This window comes from Mobula birostris, chromosome 1, assembly GCF_030028105.1.
Source record: "Mobula birostris isolate sMobBir1 chromosome 1, sMobBir1.hap1, whole genome shotgun sequence".
Lineage (NCBI taxonomy): Eukaryota > Metazoa > Chordata > Chondrichthyes > Myliobatiformes > Myliobatidae > Mobula > Mobula birostris.
The window spans coordinates 234,009,016-234,025,591 of record NC_092370.1 but is presented as its reverse complement, the minus strand read 5'-3'; the positions used below and the strand labels follow the sequence as shown (position 1 = coordinate 234,025,591).

Genomic DNA, 16,576 nt, shown 5'->3' with positions numbered 1-16,576 from the left:
AGGAACATACTTTATACTTTATCACCAAACAATTGATACTAGAACGTACGATCATCACAGCGATATTTGATTCTGCACTTCGCGCTCCCTGGAGTACAAATCGATAGTAAATATTAAAAATTTAAATTATAAATCATAAATAGAAAATAGAAAAGGTTAAGTAAGGTAGTGCAAAAAAACCAAGAGGCAGGTCCAGATATTTGGAGAGTACGGCCCAGATCTGGGTCAGGATCTGTTCAGCAGTCTTATCACAGTTGGAAAGAAGCTGTTCCCAAATCTGGCCGTGCGAGTCTTCAAGCTCCTGAGCCTTCTCCCGGAGGGAAGAGGGACAAAAGGTGTGTTGGCTGGGTGTGTCGCATCCTTGATTATCCTGGCAGCACTGCTCCGACAGCGTGCGGTGTAAAGTGAGTCCAAGGACGGAAGATTGGTTTGTGTGATGTGCTGGGCTGTGTTCACAATCTTCTGTAGCTTCTTTCGGTCTTAGACAGGACAACTTCCATACCAGGTTGTGATGCACCCTAGAAGAATGCTTTCTATGGTGCATCTATAAAAATTAGTGACGGTTTTAGGGGACAGGCCAAATTTCTTTAGTTTTCTCAGGAAGTAAAGGTGCTGGTGGGCCTCCTTGGCAGTGGACCCTGCTTGATTGGATCAAGTCAGGTCATTTGTGATATTGACCCCGAGGAACTTAAAGCTTTTGACCTGTTCCACTTGCGCACCACTGATGTAAATGGGGTCGTGCAGTCCGCTACTCCTTCTGAAGTCAACAATCAATTCCTTCGTCTTGCTGACGTTGAGCGATAGGTTATTGTCTTCGCACCATGCCACCAGGTTCTTAATTTCCTCTCCGTACTCAAACTCATCATTACCCGAAATACACATTGGATTGAATTCCTCCGTTGATAATTATTGGGAACTAATACACAGTTTTATAGTACTGTAGTAGTATTGATAGTATTCTAATTTGTTCTGATTTTTACTTAAATACATAATATGTTACTCAGTTAAACAGTAGTTTGTCTTTTCTATACCTTTTTAGCTATTTCCATCAAACTTCAGCTAACTGGAGCAGCTGCTTAATTGGGCCAAAATGTACTGATCCCAATGTGTCCCATTTAACTGGAATCCACTGTATTTGTATATTTCATACTTTATTGTCACCAAACAATTGATACTAGAACGTACGATCATCACAGTGATATTTGATTCTGTGCTTCCCGCTCCCTGAATTACAAATCAATAGTAAATATTAAACATTTAAATTATAAATCATAAATCGAAAATAGAAAAATGGAAAGTAAGGTAGTGCGAAGAAAACGAGAGGCGGGTCTGGATATTTGGAGGGTATGGCCCAGGTCCGGGTCAGGATCCGTTCTGCAGTCTTATCACAGTTGGAAAGAAGCTTTTCCCAAATCTGGCCGTACGAGTCTTCAAGCTCCTGAGCCTTCTCCCGGAGGGAAGAGGAACAAAAAGTGTGTTGGCTGGGTGTGTCGCATCCTTGATTATCTTGGCAGCACTGCTCCGACAGCGTGCGGTGTAAAGTGAGTCCACGGACGGAAGATTGGTTTGTGTGATGTGCTGCGCCGTGTTCATGATCTTCTGCAGCTTCTTTCAGTCTTGGACAGGACACACAGTATTTGTTCATGGGATATGGATGTCTTGACCATGCACCATTTATTGTCCACCTCTGAGAAGCCAGTAAGGAGTTAATGATGTGTTTCTGGAGTCACACACTTCAACTACAAGGATATCAGTGAACTAGAATTGTTTTTGCAACATTCCAGTACTTTATGATAGGTCAGATTAGTTTTATTTTTAATTCCAGATTAATATGTACATCTTAATTTAAATTATTCTGTGGATATGGTGAAAGTGAATCCTAAACTAATTTTCTTGGATCAATGCTTCAGAGCTCTGCTAATATCATAACTCAACCATTAGCCCGCCGTGTCACTCCAAAGCAGTGTTATTCATTTTCCATGTATCGATAAGGAAGATATATCCAATGTAAAGATTGAGCCAAAGGTGAAACCCTTAGCTTCAAGAAGTGATGGTGCCCAGGTGTAAAAGTTGTTGCATCCTTGCTGTTTGAGGAATAGGACAACTTAGGTTCTTCAGCTGGAGAAAAAACAGGACTGGACGGATTCACTGGGAGAGCTGATCACATTTGAGATCCCCGTTGACCTCAAAGTAAACAAACCTCCCAGTTAGACAGGATGGGTTTGGTAACAACGGGTTTGAATGTTAGATGTAAGTCTTGGAAATAAAGCTAAAATGTTCTTCCCTGTGCCCTGAAGAAGGGTCTTGGCCAGAAATATTAACTGTATATTCATTTCCATAGACGCTGCCTGACCTGTTGTGTTCCTCCAGCATTTTATGACTATTGTTTTGGATTTTCAGTATCTCCAGAATCTCTTGTGTCTGAAATATCCATGAATACTTTTCTCAGGGAAGGTAGTTGCATCATAAACAGATCTCTATTTACTGATAGTGAGTGTGAAGAAAGAATAAGGAAAAACACCTTTAAAAATGGAGATTTGCTATTCAGCTAGAAGAAAATATGTATAAAACAAATTTAGAGCAAAATGGCAACATTCAAACTGAAACTTCTCAAATTAATTAAATAACACAGAATCATTACACTTAAATGACAATTGTTAATAGCTGTTCACCAGTTATATCCTCAATTGCAGAAAAATAATCCAATATATAATTAACAAGTAGTCCTTATAATTATAGTTAATAATCATAAATAACTTACTTTGTTTAATATTGAGTTATTAATTTCAACAGAACTTTGTTAACACCAGATAACCAGTTTGTGTAATGCTTATGATTTAATTTATACAAGTGCATACATAAACTAACAAATCTAAATGGACTCACATCATCCAATTCATTTTCCAGGAAAACTTGTTTCTTCCTGAATTCTTTGACCCTGTTCAATTCTCCTTGAATTAGCTGCATTTCTTTCATCTTTTGCAACATTTTGTTTTGCAAATGCTCAGTTTGTTGGGTGTGGATTTCGATCTGTGGAAATGTAAGAGAAGGTTCAAGCAAAGTTGACTGCAATGCATCTTTTCACTGAAAACACATTCATTATGTAGGCAGTTCCCCTATATTTATGGAGGAAATTTTATTTATGTACTTAATCATAGTAGTTCAACAACAAAAAGCATACAGTATATTTTATGTTTGCATGACGATCACTAAATATGCAAAAACACTCCTGGTGAACTTGATATCAGAGTGAGCAATTGAGAAGTTAGAAAAAAACTTCCTTACAAAAAGAAATGTTGGACTCTGTACCAAGAAGCAATAATTGGTTGCTTAATAAACAAATGGAAAACTAATATCAGTCTTTCCTTTTCAAACAAATGGTATAAAATGATATAAAATATAAAAGTTGTATGAAATGTATAGGAAACAGGGGGTAAATCAGGTCCTTGGGGAGTATAGGAAGTGCAAGAAAATACTTAAGAAAGAAATCAGGAGGGCTAAAAGAAGACATGAGGTTGCCTTGGCAGTCAAAGTGAAGGATAATCCAAAGAGCTTTTACAAGTATATTAAGAGCAAAAGGATTGTAAGGGATAAAATTGGTCCTCTTGAAGATCAGAGTGGTCGGCTTTGTGCGGAACCAAAGGAAATGGGGGAGATCTTAAATAGGTTTTTTGCGTCTGTATTTACTAAGGAAGCTGGCATGAAATCTATGGAATTGAGGGAATCAAGTAGTGAGACCATGGAAACTGTACAGATTAAAAAGGAGGAGGTGCTTGCTGTCTTGAGGAAAATTAAAGTGGATAAATCCCCGGGAACGGACAGAGTGTTCCCTCGGACCTTGAAGGAGACTAGTGTTGAAATTGCGGGGGCCCTGGCAGAAATATTTAAAATGTTGCTGTCTACAGGTGAAGTGCCGGAGGATTGGAGAGTGGCTCATGTTGTTCCGTTGTTTAAAAAAGGATCGAAAAGTAATCCGGGAAATTATAGGCTGGTGAGTTTAACGTCAGTAGTAGGTAAGTTATTGGAGGGAGTACTAAGAGACAGAATCTACAAGCATTTGGATAGACAGGGGCTTATTAGGGAGAGTCAACATGGCTTTGTGTGTGGTAGGTCATGTTTGACCAATCTGTTGGAGTTTTTCGAGGAGGTTACCAGGAAAGTGGATGAACGGAAGGCAGTGGATATTGTCTACATGGACTTCAGTAAGGCCTTTGACAAGGTCCCGCATGGGAGGTTAGTTAGGAAAATTCAGTCGCTAGGTATACATGGAGAGGTGGTAAATTGGATTAGACATTGGCTCGATGGAAGAAGCCAGAGAGTGGTGGTAGAGAATTGCTTCTCTGAGTGGAGGACTGTGACTAGTGGTGTGCCACAGGGATCAGTGCTGGGTCCATTGTTGTTTGTCATCTATATCAATGATCTGGATGATAATGTGGTAAATTGGATCAGCAAATTTGCTGATGATACAAAGATTGGAGGTGTAGTAGACAGTGAGGAAGGTTTTCAGAGCCTGCAGAGGGACTTGGACCAGCTGGAAAAATGGGCTGAAAAATGGCAGATGGAGTTTAATACTGACAAGTATGAGGTATTGCACGTTGGAAGGACAAACCAATGTAGAACATACAGGGTTAATGGTAAGGCACTGAGGAGTGCAGTGAAACAGAGGGATCTGGGAATACAGATACAAAATTCCCTAAAAGCATCGTTACAGGTAGATAGGGTCGTAAAGAGAGCTTTTGGTACATTGGCCTTTATTAATTGATGTATTGAGTATAAGAGCTGGAATGTTATGATGAGGTTGTATAAGGCATTGGTGAGGCCGAATCTGGAATATTGTGTTCAGTTTTGGTCACCAAATTACAGGTAGGATATAAATAAGGTTGAAAGAGTGCAGAGAAGGTTTACAAGGATGTTGCTGGGACTTGAGAAACTCAGTTACAGAGAAAGGTTGAATAGGTTAGGACTTTATTCCCTGGAGCGTAGAAGAATGAGGGGAGATTTGATAGAGGTATATAAAATTATGTTGGGTATAGATAGAGTGAATGCAAGCAGGCTTTTTCTACTGAGGCAAGGGGAGAAAAAAACCAGAGGACATGGGTTAAGGGTGAGGGGGGAAAAGTTTAAAGGGAACATTAGGGGGGGCTTCTTCACACAGAGAATGGTGGGAGTATGGAATGAGCTGCCAGACGAGGTGGTAAATGCAGGTTCTTTTGTAACATTTAAGAATAAATTGGACAGATACATGGATGGGAGGTGTATGGAGGGATATGGTCCGTGTGCAGGTCAGTGGGACTAGGCAGAAAATGGTTCGGCACAGCCAAGAAGGGCCAAAAGACCTGTTTCTGTGCTGTAGTTTCTATGGTTTCTATAAAATGATATGCAGCCATGCTGACAAACAAAGTAGAGATATGCTGTAGATTAGGGTAAGCTCCTCTTGTAGTAGAACAGGCTTAAAGGCAGGCTGGATAATTTTTTGCTCTTGCATCTGCTAAAAACATTTAAGAACAGATAATTGCAGGATAAAAAGAGCATTTCAAAAATTAATCTCACGCCATGCACTCCTATGACTTAATATTAATCTAATCATCTCTTGATAGGTCATTCTCCCTGGCAAAGCATTCCATGTACAAACAAACATTTAGAAAAAGAACTTTCCTCAAACATACTGTGATTTGAGCTGCGACATAGCATGGCCCTTTGTTACCACGGCCACACATTGTACTGTTAGTTTCAGTATTTTACTCCCTTGCATCCAGAACTAATTACATAAAGTTGGTAGCATAGTGGTTAGCACAACGCTTTACAGTACCAGTGACCCAGGGTTCAATTCTCACCGCTGCCTGTATGGAGTTTGTATGTTCTCCCCGTGACCACATGGGTTTCCTCCCAGTTTCCTCCTACATTCCAAAGATGTACCAGTGAGTAGGTTAATTGGCTATTGAAAATTGTCCCATGATTAGGCTCAGATTATAGCAAATAATATCAAAGAGGATACTAAAAGCTTTTTCAGGTATATAAAGAGTAAAAGACAGGTGAGAGTAGATATAGGATGGATAGAAAATGATGCTGGAGAAATTGTAATGGGAGATAAGGAGATGGCGGAGGAACTGAATGAGTATTTTGCATCAGTCTTCACTGAGGAAGACATCAGCAGTATACCGAACACTCAAGGGTGGCAGGGAAGAGAAGTATGCGCAGTCACAATTACGACAGAGAAAGTACTCAGGAAGCTGAATAGGCTAAAGGTAGATAAATCTCCTGGACCAGATGGAATGCACCCTCATGTTCTGAAGGAAGTAGCTGTGGAGATTGTGGAGGCATTAGTGATGATCTTTCAAAAGGCGATAGATTCTGGCATGGTTCCGGAGGACTGGAGGATTGCAAATGTCACTCCGCTATTTAAGAAGGGGGCAAGGAAGCAAAAAGGAAATTATAGACCTGTTAGCTTGACATCAGTGGTTGGGAAGTTGTCGGAGTTGATTGTCAAGGATGAGGTTACAGAGTACCTGGAGGCATATGACAATATAGGCAGAACTCAGCATGGATTCCTTAAAGGAAAATCCTGCCTGACAAACCTATTACAATTTTTTGAGGAAATTACAAGTAGGCTAGACAAGGGAGATGTAGTGGATGTTGTATATTTGGATTTTCAGAAGGCCTTTGACAAGGTGCCACACATGAGGCTACTTAACAAGATAAGAGCCCACGGAATTACAGGAAAGTTACATACGTGGATAGAGTGTTGGCTGATTGGCAGGAAACAGAGAGTGGGAATAAAGGGATCCTATTCTGGTTGGCTGCCAGTTACCAGTGGTGTTCCACAGGGGTCCGTGTTGGGGCTGCTTCTTTTTACATTGTACATCAATGATTTGGATTATGGAATAGATGGCTTTGTGGCTAAGTTTGCTGACGATATGAAGATAGGTGGAGGGGCCGGTAGTGCTGAGGAAACGGAGAGTCTGCAGAGAGACTTGGATAGATTGGAAGAATGGACAAAGAAGTGGCAAATGAAATACAATGTTGGAAAGTGTAAGGTTATGCACTTTGGCAGAAGAAATAAACGGGCAGACTATTATTTAAATGGAGAAAGAATTCAAAGCTCTGAGATGCAACAGGACATGGGAGTCCTCATACAGGATACCCTTAAGGTTAACCTCCAGGTTGAGTCGGTGGTGAAGAAGGTGAATGCAATGTTGGCATTCATTTCTAGTGGAATAGAGTATAGGGACAGGGATGTGATGTTGAGGCTCTATAAGGCACTGGTGAGACCTCACTTGGAGTACTGTGGGCAGTTTTGGTCTCCTTATTTAAGAAAGGATGTGCTGACGTTGGAGAGAGTACAGAGAAGATTCACTAGAATGATTCCGGGAATGAGAGGGTTAACATATGAGGAACGTTTGTCCGTTCTTGGACTGTATTCCTTGGAGTTTAGAAGAATGAGGGGAGACCTCATAGAAATATTTCGAATGTTGAAAGGCACGGACAGAGTGGATATGGCAAAGTTGTTTCCCATGATGGGGGAGTCTAGTATGAGAGGGCATGACTTAAGGATTGAGGGGCGCCCATTCAGAACAGAAATGCGAAGAAATTTTTTTAGTCAGAGGGTGGTGAATCTATGGAATTTGTTGCCACGGGCAGCAGTGGAGGCCAAGTCATTGGGTGTATTTAAGGCAGAGATTGATAGGTATCTGAGTAGCCAGGGCATCAAAGGTTATGGTGAAAAGGCTAAATGGGAGAATGGATCAGCTCATGATAAAATGGCGGAGCAGACTCGATGGGCCGAATGGCCAACTTCTGCTCCTTTGTCTTATGGATTAAATCGGGGGATTGCTGTGCAGCGCAGATTGAAGGACCTATTCTGTGCTGTATCTCAATAAATAAACAAATTTACAAATTGTGGACACTTCCACAATTTCCTGTTGTGCTATCTGAAACTGAGTACTTCAGGTTTTTGAAAGTTTTGTTAGCTCTTTATGCCTCTGAGCATACTTATATCTCAAATGTGTCCTTCACTTTGTTTCTGTTACTCTTAAAGAATGATTACATAGCATCACATAATGATACAGCACAAAAGGTTGTCATTTATTTGGAGGTACAGCACAGTAACAGGACCTCCTGGTTCAACAAGCCCACACTGCCCAGTTACACCTATGTGACCAATTAACCTTCTAATCTCTACATCTTTGAAATGTCGGAGGAAACTAGAGCCAGGACAACGTACAAACTCCATCAGACAGCGAAGGGAGTTGAACATGGGTTGCTGGAGCTATAACAGCGTTACACTAACTGCTACGCTATTGTGCTGTCCTCGAGCTCAATCTTTAGGGGAAATATCCAATCCAATTAATCCCTGCGGTTTTACTCCATATCCTGGTAAATCAATAGATATATTTATTGGATTATTCTGCAAGTGATACAACAGAATATAGATCAGTTATAGTTATGGACGGAGTACTGGCAGATGGAGTTTAATTTGGGAAAGTGTGAGGTTTTGCACTTTGGGAGGTCAAATATAAGGGGAAATTGGGACTGATGTACAGAGGCATCCTAGGGTCTATGTCCATAGATAGGTAGCGGAGTCTTTTTTCCATGGTAGAAATACATGGAGGATATAGCTCTAATGAGAGAGGGGGACAGTTTAAAAGTGACCTGTGGATTGTTTCTTTACATGGAGTGTAGTAGGTGCCTGGAACTCACTGCAATGATTGGTGCTGGAAGCAGACACAAAAGTGACCTTTAAGTGTATTTGGACAGGCCACTGAAATTGAACATAGAACGTAGGATGGTATAGCACAGTACAGGCCCTTTGGCCCACGATGTTGTGCTGACCGTTTAATCTACTCCAAGATCAATCTAACCTTTACCTACCCCATAGCCCTCCATTTTTCACACTATTTGTTAATGATCTTAATGAAAGAATTGACGATTTTTGTGGCCAAGTTTGCCGACAATAAAAGATAGGTGGAGGGGCAAGTAATGTTGAGGAAGCAGGGAGACAGCATAAGGTCTTGGATAGATTAGAAGAACGGGCAAAAAAAACCAAACGGCTGGAGAAATTCAGCAGGTTGAATGGTGTCTGTGGAGGCAAAGAGATAGTTGAAATTTCAGGGTGAGACTCTGTATCAGGGTTAGAGTTTAGTCTGAAGTTATGTTCTTTACAAATTCCATAAGTACACAGGAAAAACGGCAAACACTCACCATTTTCTTATTCTCATCAGCCGCTTGTTGCTTTTGATCAATTAACTTCTGTTGAAGTTGGTTAATCTGTAAAACACAAATTTATTTGGTTATATTGACAAGAATCAGCTTTTTTTTTTAGGATCAAAGCCAAATTACTAACAGCTTTTGATTCTCCTCTCATCCTGAATGCAAACACGAAACAGCATGACGCAGAGGTCTCGAAGTAAATTCTCTAACATTCTGCATGATGATCTAATTAGAATAAGAAAGACTATTCACAAACACTGGAAAAGCAACAGGCTATTCGGTCCATCAACCTTGGTCTGCCTTTCCATCACATCAAATTCATTTACCCATCATTGGACCATATCCTTTGAAGTGAAATAGGAATTGATATGGGAGGTGAGGGGAGTAATGAATTAAAAGTATTGTATATGAATGCACGGAGTATAAGAAATAAAGTGGATGAGCTTGAGGCACAGTTGGAAATTGGTAAGTATGATGTTGTGGGAATAACAGAGACATGGCTTCAAGTGGACAGGGCCTGGGAAATGAATATTCAAGGGTATACGTCCTATCGAAAGGACAGACTGATGGGCAGAGGGGGTGAGGTGGCTCTGTTGGTGAGGAATGATATTCAGTCCCTTGTGAGGGGGGACATAGAATCAGGAAATGTGGAGTCAGTATGGATAGAACTGAGAAATTCTAAGGGTAGAAAGACCCTAATGGGAGTTATCTACAGGCCCCAAAACAGTAGTCTGGATGTAGGGTGTAAGTTGAATCAAGAGTTAAAATTGGCATGTCGCAAAGGTAATGCTGCAGTTGCTATGGGGGATTTCAACATGCAGGTAGACTGGAGGAATCAGGCTGGTACTGGACCCAAAGAAAGGGAGTTTGTGGAGTCCCTCCGAGATGGATTCTTAGAGCAGCTTGTACTGGAGCCCACCAGAGAGAACACAATCAATGAACCAGATTTGATCAGGGATCTCGAGGTAAAGGAGCCACTAGGAGGTAGTGACCATAATATGATAAGTTTTAATCTACAATTTGAGAGGGAGAAGGGAAACTCGGAAGTGTCAGTATTACAGTTGAACAAAGGGAACTATGGTGCTATGAGGGAGGAGCTGGCCAAAGTTCAATGGAACAATACCCTAGCAGGGATGACAGTGGAACAGCAATGGCAAGTGTTTTTGGGAATAATACGGAAGGTGCAGGATCAGTTCATTCCAAAGAGGAAGAACGATCCTAAGGGGAGTAAGGGGAGGCCGTAGCTGACAAGGGAAGTAATGGACAGTATAAAAATAAAAGAAGTATAACATAGCAAAGATGAGTGGGAAGCTGGAGGATTGGGAAACTTTTAAAGAGCAACAGAAGGTAACTAAAAAGGCAATACGTGGAGAAAAAATGAGGTATGAAGGTAAACTAGCCAGGAATATAAAGGAGGATAGTAAAAACTTCTTTAGATATGTGAAAAGGAAGAAAATAGTTAAGACCAAAATTGAGCCCTTGAAGATAGAAACGGGTGAATTTATTATGGAGAACAAGGAAATGGCAGATGAGTTGAACAGGCACTTTGGATTTGTCTTCACTAGGGAAGACACAAACAATCTCCCAGATAAAAGAGTGGCCAAAGGACCTAGGATAATGGATGAACTGAAGGAAATTTATATTAGGCAGGAAATGGTGTGAATAGATTGTTGGGTCTGAAGGCTGATAAGTCCCCGGGACCTGATGGTCTGCATCCCAGGGTACTTAAGGAGGTGGCTTTAGAAATCGTGGACACATTGGTAATCATTTTCCAATGTTCTATAGATTCAGGATCAGTTCCTGTGGATTGGAGGGTGGATAATGTTGTCCCTCTCTTCAAGAAGGGAGGAAGAGAGAAAACAGGGAATTATAGACCGGTTAGCCTGACTTCGGTGGTGGGAAAGATGCTGGAGTCAATTATAAAAGATGAAATTACGACACATCTGGATAGTAGTAACAGGATCGTTCCGAATCAGCATGGATTTATGAAGGGGAAATTGTGCTTGACTAATCTTCTGGAATTTTTTTGAGGATGTAACTATGAAAATGGACAAAGGAGAGCCAGTGGATGTAATGTACCTGGACTTTCAGAAAGCCTTTGATAAAGTCCCACATAGGAGATTAGTGGGCAAAATTAGGGCACATGGTATTGGGGGCAGAGTACTGACATGGATTGAAAATTGGCTGGCTGACAGAAAACAAAGAGTAGCGATTAACGGCTCCCTTTCAGAATGGCAGGCGGTGACCAGTGGGGTACCGCAAGGTTTAGTGCTGGGACCACAGCTGTTTACAATATATATTAGTGATTTAGATGAGGGAATTAAAAGTAACATTAGCAAATTTGCTGATGACACAAAGCTGGGTGGCAGTGTGAAATGTGAGGAGGATGTTATGAGAATGCAGGGTGACTTGGACAGGCTGGGTGAGTGGGCAGATGCATGGCAGATGCAGTTTAATGTGGATAAATGTGAGGTTATCCACTTTGGTGGTAAGAACAGGAAGGCAGATTATTATCTAAATGGAGTCAAGTTAGGAAAAGGGGATGTACAACGAGATCTAGGTGTTCTTGTACATCAGTCACTGAAAGCAAGCATGCAAGTACAGCAGGCAGTGTAGAAAGCTAATGGCATGCTGGCCTTCATAACAAGGGGAATTGAGTTTAAGAGCAAAGAGGTCCTTCTGCAGCTGTACAGGGCCCTGGTGAGACCATACCTGGAGTACTGTGTGCAGTTTTGGTCTCCAAATTTGAGGAAGGACATTCTTACTATTGAGGGAGTGCAGCGTAGGTTCACAAGGTTAATTGCCAGGATGGCAGGACTGTCATATGTCGAAAGATTGGAGCGACTGGGCTTGTATACTCTGGAATTTAGAAGGCTGAGAGGGGATCTTATTGAAACATAAGATTATTAAAGGATTGGACACACTGGAGGCAGGAAGCATGTTCCCACTGATGGGTGAGTCCAGAACCAGAGGCCACAGTTTAAGAATAAGGGGTAGGCCATTTAGAACAGAGTTGAGGAAAAACTTTTTCACCCAGGGAGTGGTGGATATATGAAATGCTCTGCCCCAGAGGCTGTGGAGGCCAAGTCTCTGGATGCTTTCAAGAAAGAGATGGACAGAGCACTTAAAGACAGTGGAATCAAAGGTTATGGGGATAAGGCAGGAACTGGATACTGATAGTGGATGATCAGCCATGATCACAGTGAATAGCGGTGCTGGCTCGAAGGGCCAAATGGCCTGCTCCTGCACCTGTTGTCTATTGTCTATTGTCACTCACTGACACAAAATTTTCCAGTCCTGAAAAATCATCCCAGGATCCAAAGCCATTTGACAAGAAAGTTCCAAATTTCTGCTCTTGTACTAGAAAGTGCATCCTGACTTTGCTTTTGATGGTCTAAACCATGGGTTCCCAACCTGTGGTCCATGGACCCCTTGTTTAGGTTCATAGCATAAAAACAGTTGGATTTTAAGATTACATGCTCATCATAGAGAGAAAAAATGTAGTTTCTCCACTTCTATCTTGTCATAATTTATAATATTATGAACATTTGAATAATTTCCCAACCTTCTACAGTCAAGGGAGTACAAGCTTGGTTTATGCAACTAGTCCTCATGACTTAACCCTATAAGTCCCAAATTTTTTGACTAAAGCTCCACATTTTCAAGATCAATATCCTTCCTGCAAGAGACTGTTGAGAAATGAACAAAGCACTCAAAATGGGGTCTGATCAAGGTTCTATACTTTTCCACATAGCATACTCCCTTCAGTATTCCCCCATGAATTTAGCTCTAGCGTTTGCCTTTAATTATACTGATTTACTACTTAGCAGGTTGGAAAGGCGACTGAATCTTTATTCTCACATGAAAGAAAATAAACAAATACAGAACTCCATTCAAGTCCTCAAAAAATATCCATGAAAGGGAATTGCAGTAAAGGAGCCACACTACATCAAACATGGTTGTGTCAGGAACAGGTTTGATGGGGATAAAGAGAAGTATTATATATTAAATAAAATTTAAATTCTTGGGAAATCATTCAAGATTCTTTTTACCTTAGCCTCTTTCTCCAAGTCCTGTTTCTTTAAATATGAGATCACTTCCATAGTATTCCTCTCTACTTGAAACCGATCATTTATTAAAGACTCATTGGCTCTTGCAAGCATTCGCGCTGTGTTGCGATACTCCACTCGTGACTTCTCAATAACATTCAACTTGGATTCCCACAAAGTAGCATTGACTTTTGCCTTTTCCACATCTGAATCCGTGGAAACCTTCGCATCAGATTTTTCATCTTTTTTCTTTTTTCTAAGTAGATAAACAAATATTTCTGAAGGAAATACTTTAAAAAGCTATTTGTTTACTAATTCCCCATTTCCAAAAAAAAACCTAGATTATTTCTGCATCAGGTAGAAAGAACATCACTCATTACATCAAAGTTCAAAGTACATATACAGTATGTCACCATATACAGATTCATTTTCTTGTGGGCATTCACAGCAAATACAAAGAAACACAATAGAATCAGTGAAAAACTGTACACAACAAACGGCCAAACAACCAATGTGCCAAACAACAAAAAAAACAATTCATGATAGTCTCAGAATTCCTGGCAGACAGGAATCCAGATTAAGTAACTGAGAATGCAGACAATTGAATTCCCACCTATTTATCATTCACAATGTATCTAAATTCAAGTGGCAGAACTAACACTTCCTAAATTAAAGGGTTCTGCCCTTCTGACTGTATCTTGGCTGACAACTGTGATGTTTTGGTGCAATTTTGGGTGCTGGCAGGTGATTCCTATCTTCATAAACACAAAAGCCATGATGAAATGGCGGAGCAGACTTGATGGGCCAAATGGCCTAATTCTGCTCCTATATCTTATGGTCTTAGATGCTGGAAATCCAGAGAAACACACACAAAATGCTAGAGAAACGCAACATGTCTGGCACCATCTACTGAGGGGAATAAACAATCGACATTTCAGGCCGAGATCCTTCATCAAGACCGGAAAGAAAGGGGAAGAAGCCAGAATAAGGAGGGGGAAAGACAGAAGTTGGCAGGTGAAAGGTGAAGCCAGGTGAGGGGGAAGGTGGGTGGGTGGGAGAGGTGGGAATGAAGTGAGAAGTTGGGAGGTGATTGGTGAAAAAGGTGGAGGACTGAAGAAGAGGGAATGCTAAAGAGTATAAGAGTGGAAGTGGCAGCAGGGAGAAGAGACAGGCAGGTGAGGTGACAGAGAAGGAGTAAGAGGGAAGCTGTCAATTCCTCATTTTTTGCTTCTTAACTAAATTTGGAGAAGGGTCCTAACATCTAACCTTGACTGTGCTCACATCTAACAAATTTTAGTAATTGGCCCACAGAACCCGATCCTCTTTGCGTTCCATGTTGCTTGTAATGTCTCCATTTTTCACAAATGGAAAATGCATCTTTATTAGCTTTTCGACTGTAGTGTTACGTTTATTGGTAGATCTACTGTGACAAGGAGTCATATCCCAAACATTTACCTTTTTCCTGATGCTGAACAGCATGCCACTCGACCCCAGCAATTTGGTTCAGTACTTGAAAGGAATGCGATTCATGTTTACAAGTTTCCGCCCCAGCAAAACCTTCCTTCATTTTGACAGCAGGTTAAAATAAAAGCAAGACAGAAGCGGCTAGACTCAATGTTGCAAACAAATTATTTCAGTGAAATAAACAAAAGCAGGGTTACCCTTTTGCTTTCTTCGGCATGGTGAAGCGTAGTTAAATTCAGAGTTGCTGTACTGGAAGTTAATTCGCCTTCAGTCGGTCACGCACCAGGCCTGCAGCCGTTACCTAGGAAACGAGATACACAATGTTTGGGTGACGTAACATGCAAGGAACATACATCTGTGACGTTTCTGGGATATACGTTTATAATATACATGTTTAATCTGCTTGCTGATTTACATTGCGTTTGAAATGCTTTATACTGAATTTTCTAAATATAAGCTCGTGCAAGGGAGAATAAAGTGTTCAAATTTGGTCTCCACACATACAATGCTCGAGATCTCATTGAAACCTACCGAATATTGAAAGGCGTAGATAGCGTGGCCGTGGACAGTGGTCTTTACATTAATGACATCCACGAAAAAGTCACAAGCACCACCAGACTTTTTGCTGATAATCGTTTGATATATCAGCCAATTAAGTCAGCTGATGATGAAGTTGCTCTCCAAAAAGATCTTGATAGTATGGTTGAGTGGTCTCAACAATGGGGCATGTAGTTCAATCCTTCCAAATGTGAAACCATGCGTGTCAGCAGGCCGAGAAAACCAGGTAAAACATCATATAAAATCCTAGGTGCCATCGTTGAAGAAACCAAACACATCAAGTATCTTGGTATCAAAATCCAGAATGATCTACGCTGGAACAGTCAGACGCATCACGCAACAGGAGTCCTAAATATTTTGAGACGCAATTTTCATCATTGTTCAGCTTCAGTTAAGGAGAAGTTGTACCCCACCAGTGTTAAGCCACATTTGGAATATGCAGTTGCTGCATGGGACCCATACACAGACAAAAATACTACTTCCATCGAGCGAGTCCAAAGACAGGCAGCCCGATTTGTCACAAATACATATGAGAGAGAAGCGAGTGTTACTCAACTTTTAAATTCATTAAAGTGGGACTCTCTCCAAGATAGACGCGAAGCACACCGCCTGACCTGTTTTTACAAAATGTTAAATGGTCAACTCGACATAGACTACCAATCCCACATCAAACCCAAACCTATTAGGAGCAGACGAGGGCACTCAACTCAATTTGAAATACTACCAAGTCAGATGTGTACAGCAATTCATCCCACCCACCCCGCACAATTAAAGCATGGAATAATCTTCATCCTACCACAGTCACACAACTAAACCCAATTAAATTTAAGGCAGTTTTTCTTCTTCAAAAATCTCCTTCTTAAACCCACCCTCCGCCACCTCCAGATTAAATCCCATGCGGAATAATTTGGAGGATCAAGAACCAAGAACCAAGAACCAAGAAAGGATGTTTCCTATAGTGGGGCAACCTAGGACCAGACGGCCCCGCTTCAAAATAGAAGGACGTCCCTTTAGAACAGAAATGAGGAGGAATTTCTTTAACCAGAGGGAGATGAATCTATGGAATTCATCGCCGCGGATAGCCGTGGAGTCGTGGGGTATATTTAAAGCGGAAGTTGATAGGTTCTTGATTAGTCAGAGTATCAAAGTTTATGCGGAGAAGGCCGGGGAATGGGATTGGGAGGGATAGTAAATTAGCCACGATTGAATGGCGGCGCAGAGTCGATGGGACGAATGGCCAGATTCTGCTCCAATGTCTTGTGGTCTATTCTGAAGTTTAGCACATCAGGTAGAATCCA

The 16,576-nt window shown here is 41.1% G+C and overlaps 1 protein-coding gene across 1 annotated transcript in view; it reads right to left on the bottom strand.

The window, feature by feature from the left end:
- LOC140205847 (basal body-orientation factor 1-like) overlaps positions 1-15,004 on the bottom strand; it is a 39,676-nt gene extending 24,672 nt beyond the window's left edge. Inside the window, exons 1-4 of the mRNA XM_072273634.1 lie at positions 14,918-15,004; positions 13,260-13,512; positions 9,199-9,264; positions 2,887-3,030 (exon numbers count right to left, since the gene is read on the bottom strand). Of these exons, the coding sequence (XP_072129735.1) occupies positions 2,887-3,030; positions 9,199-9,264; positions 13,260-13,512; positions 14,918-14,937 (483 nt within the window). The 5' untranslated portion in view covers positions 14,938-15,004. The remainder of the gene's footprint in view (positions 1-2,886; positions 3,031-9,198; positions 9,265-13,259; positions 13,513-14,917) is intronic.
- Positions 15,005-16,576: the final 1,572 nt, after the last annotated feature.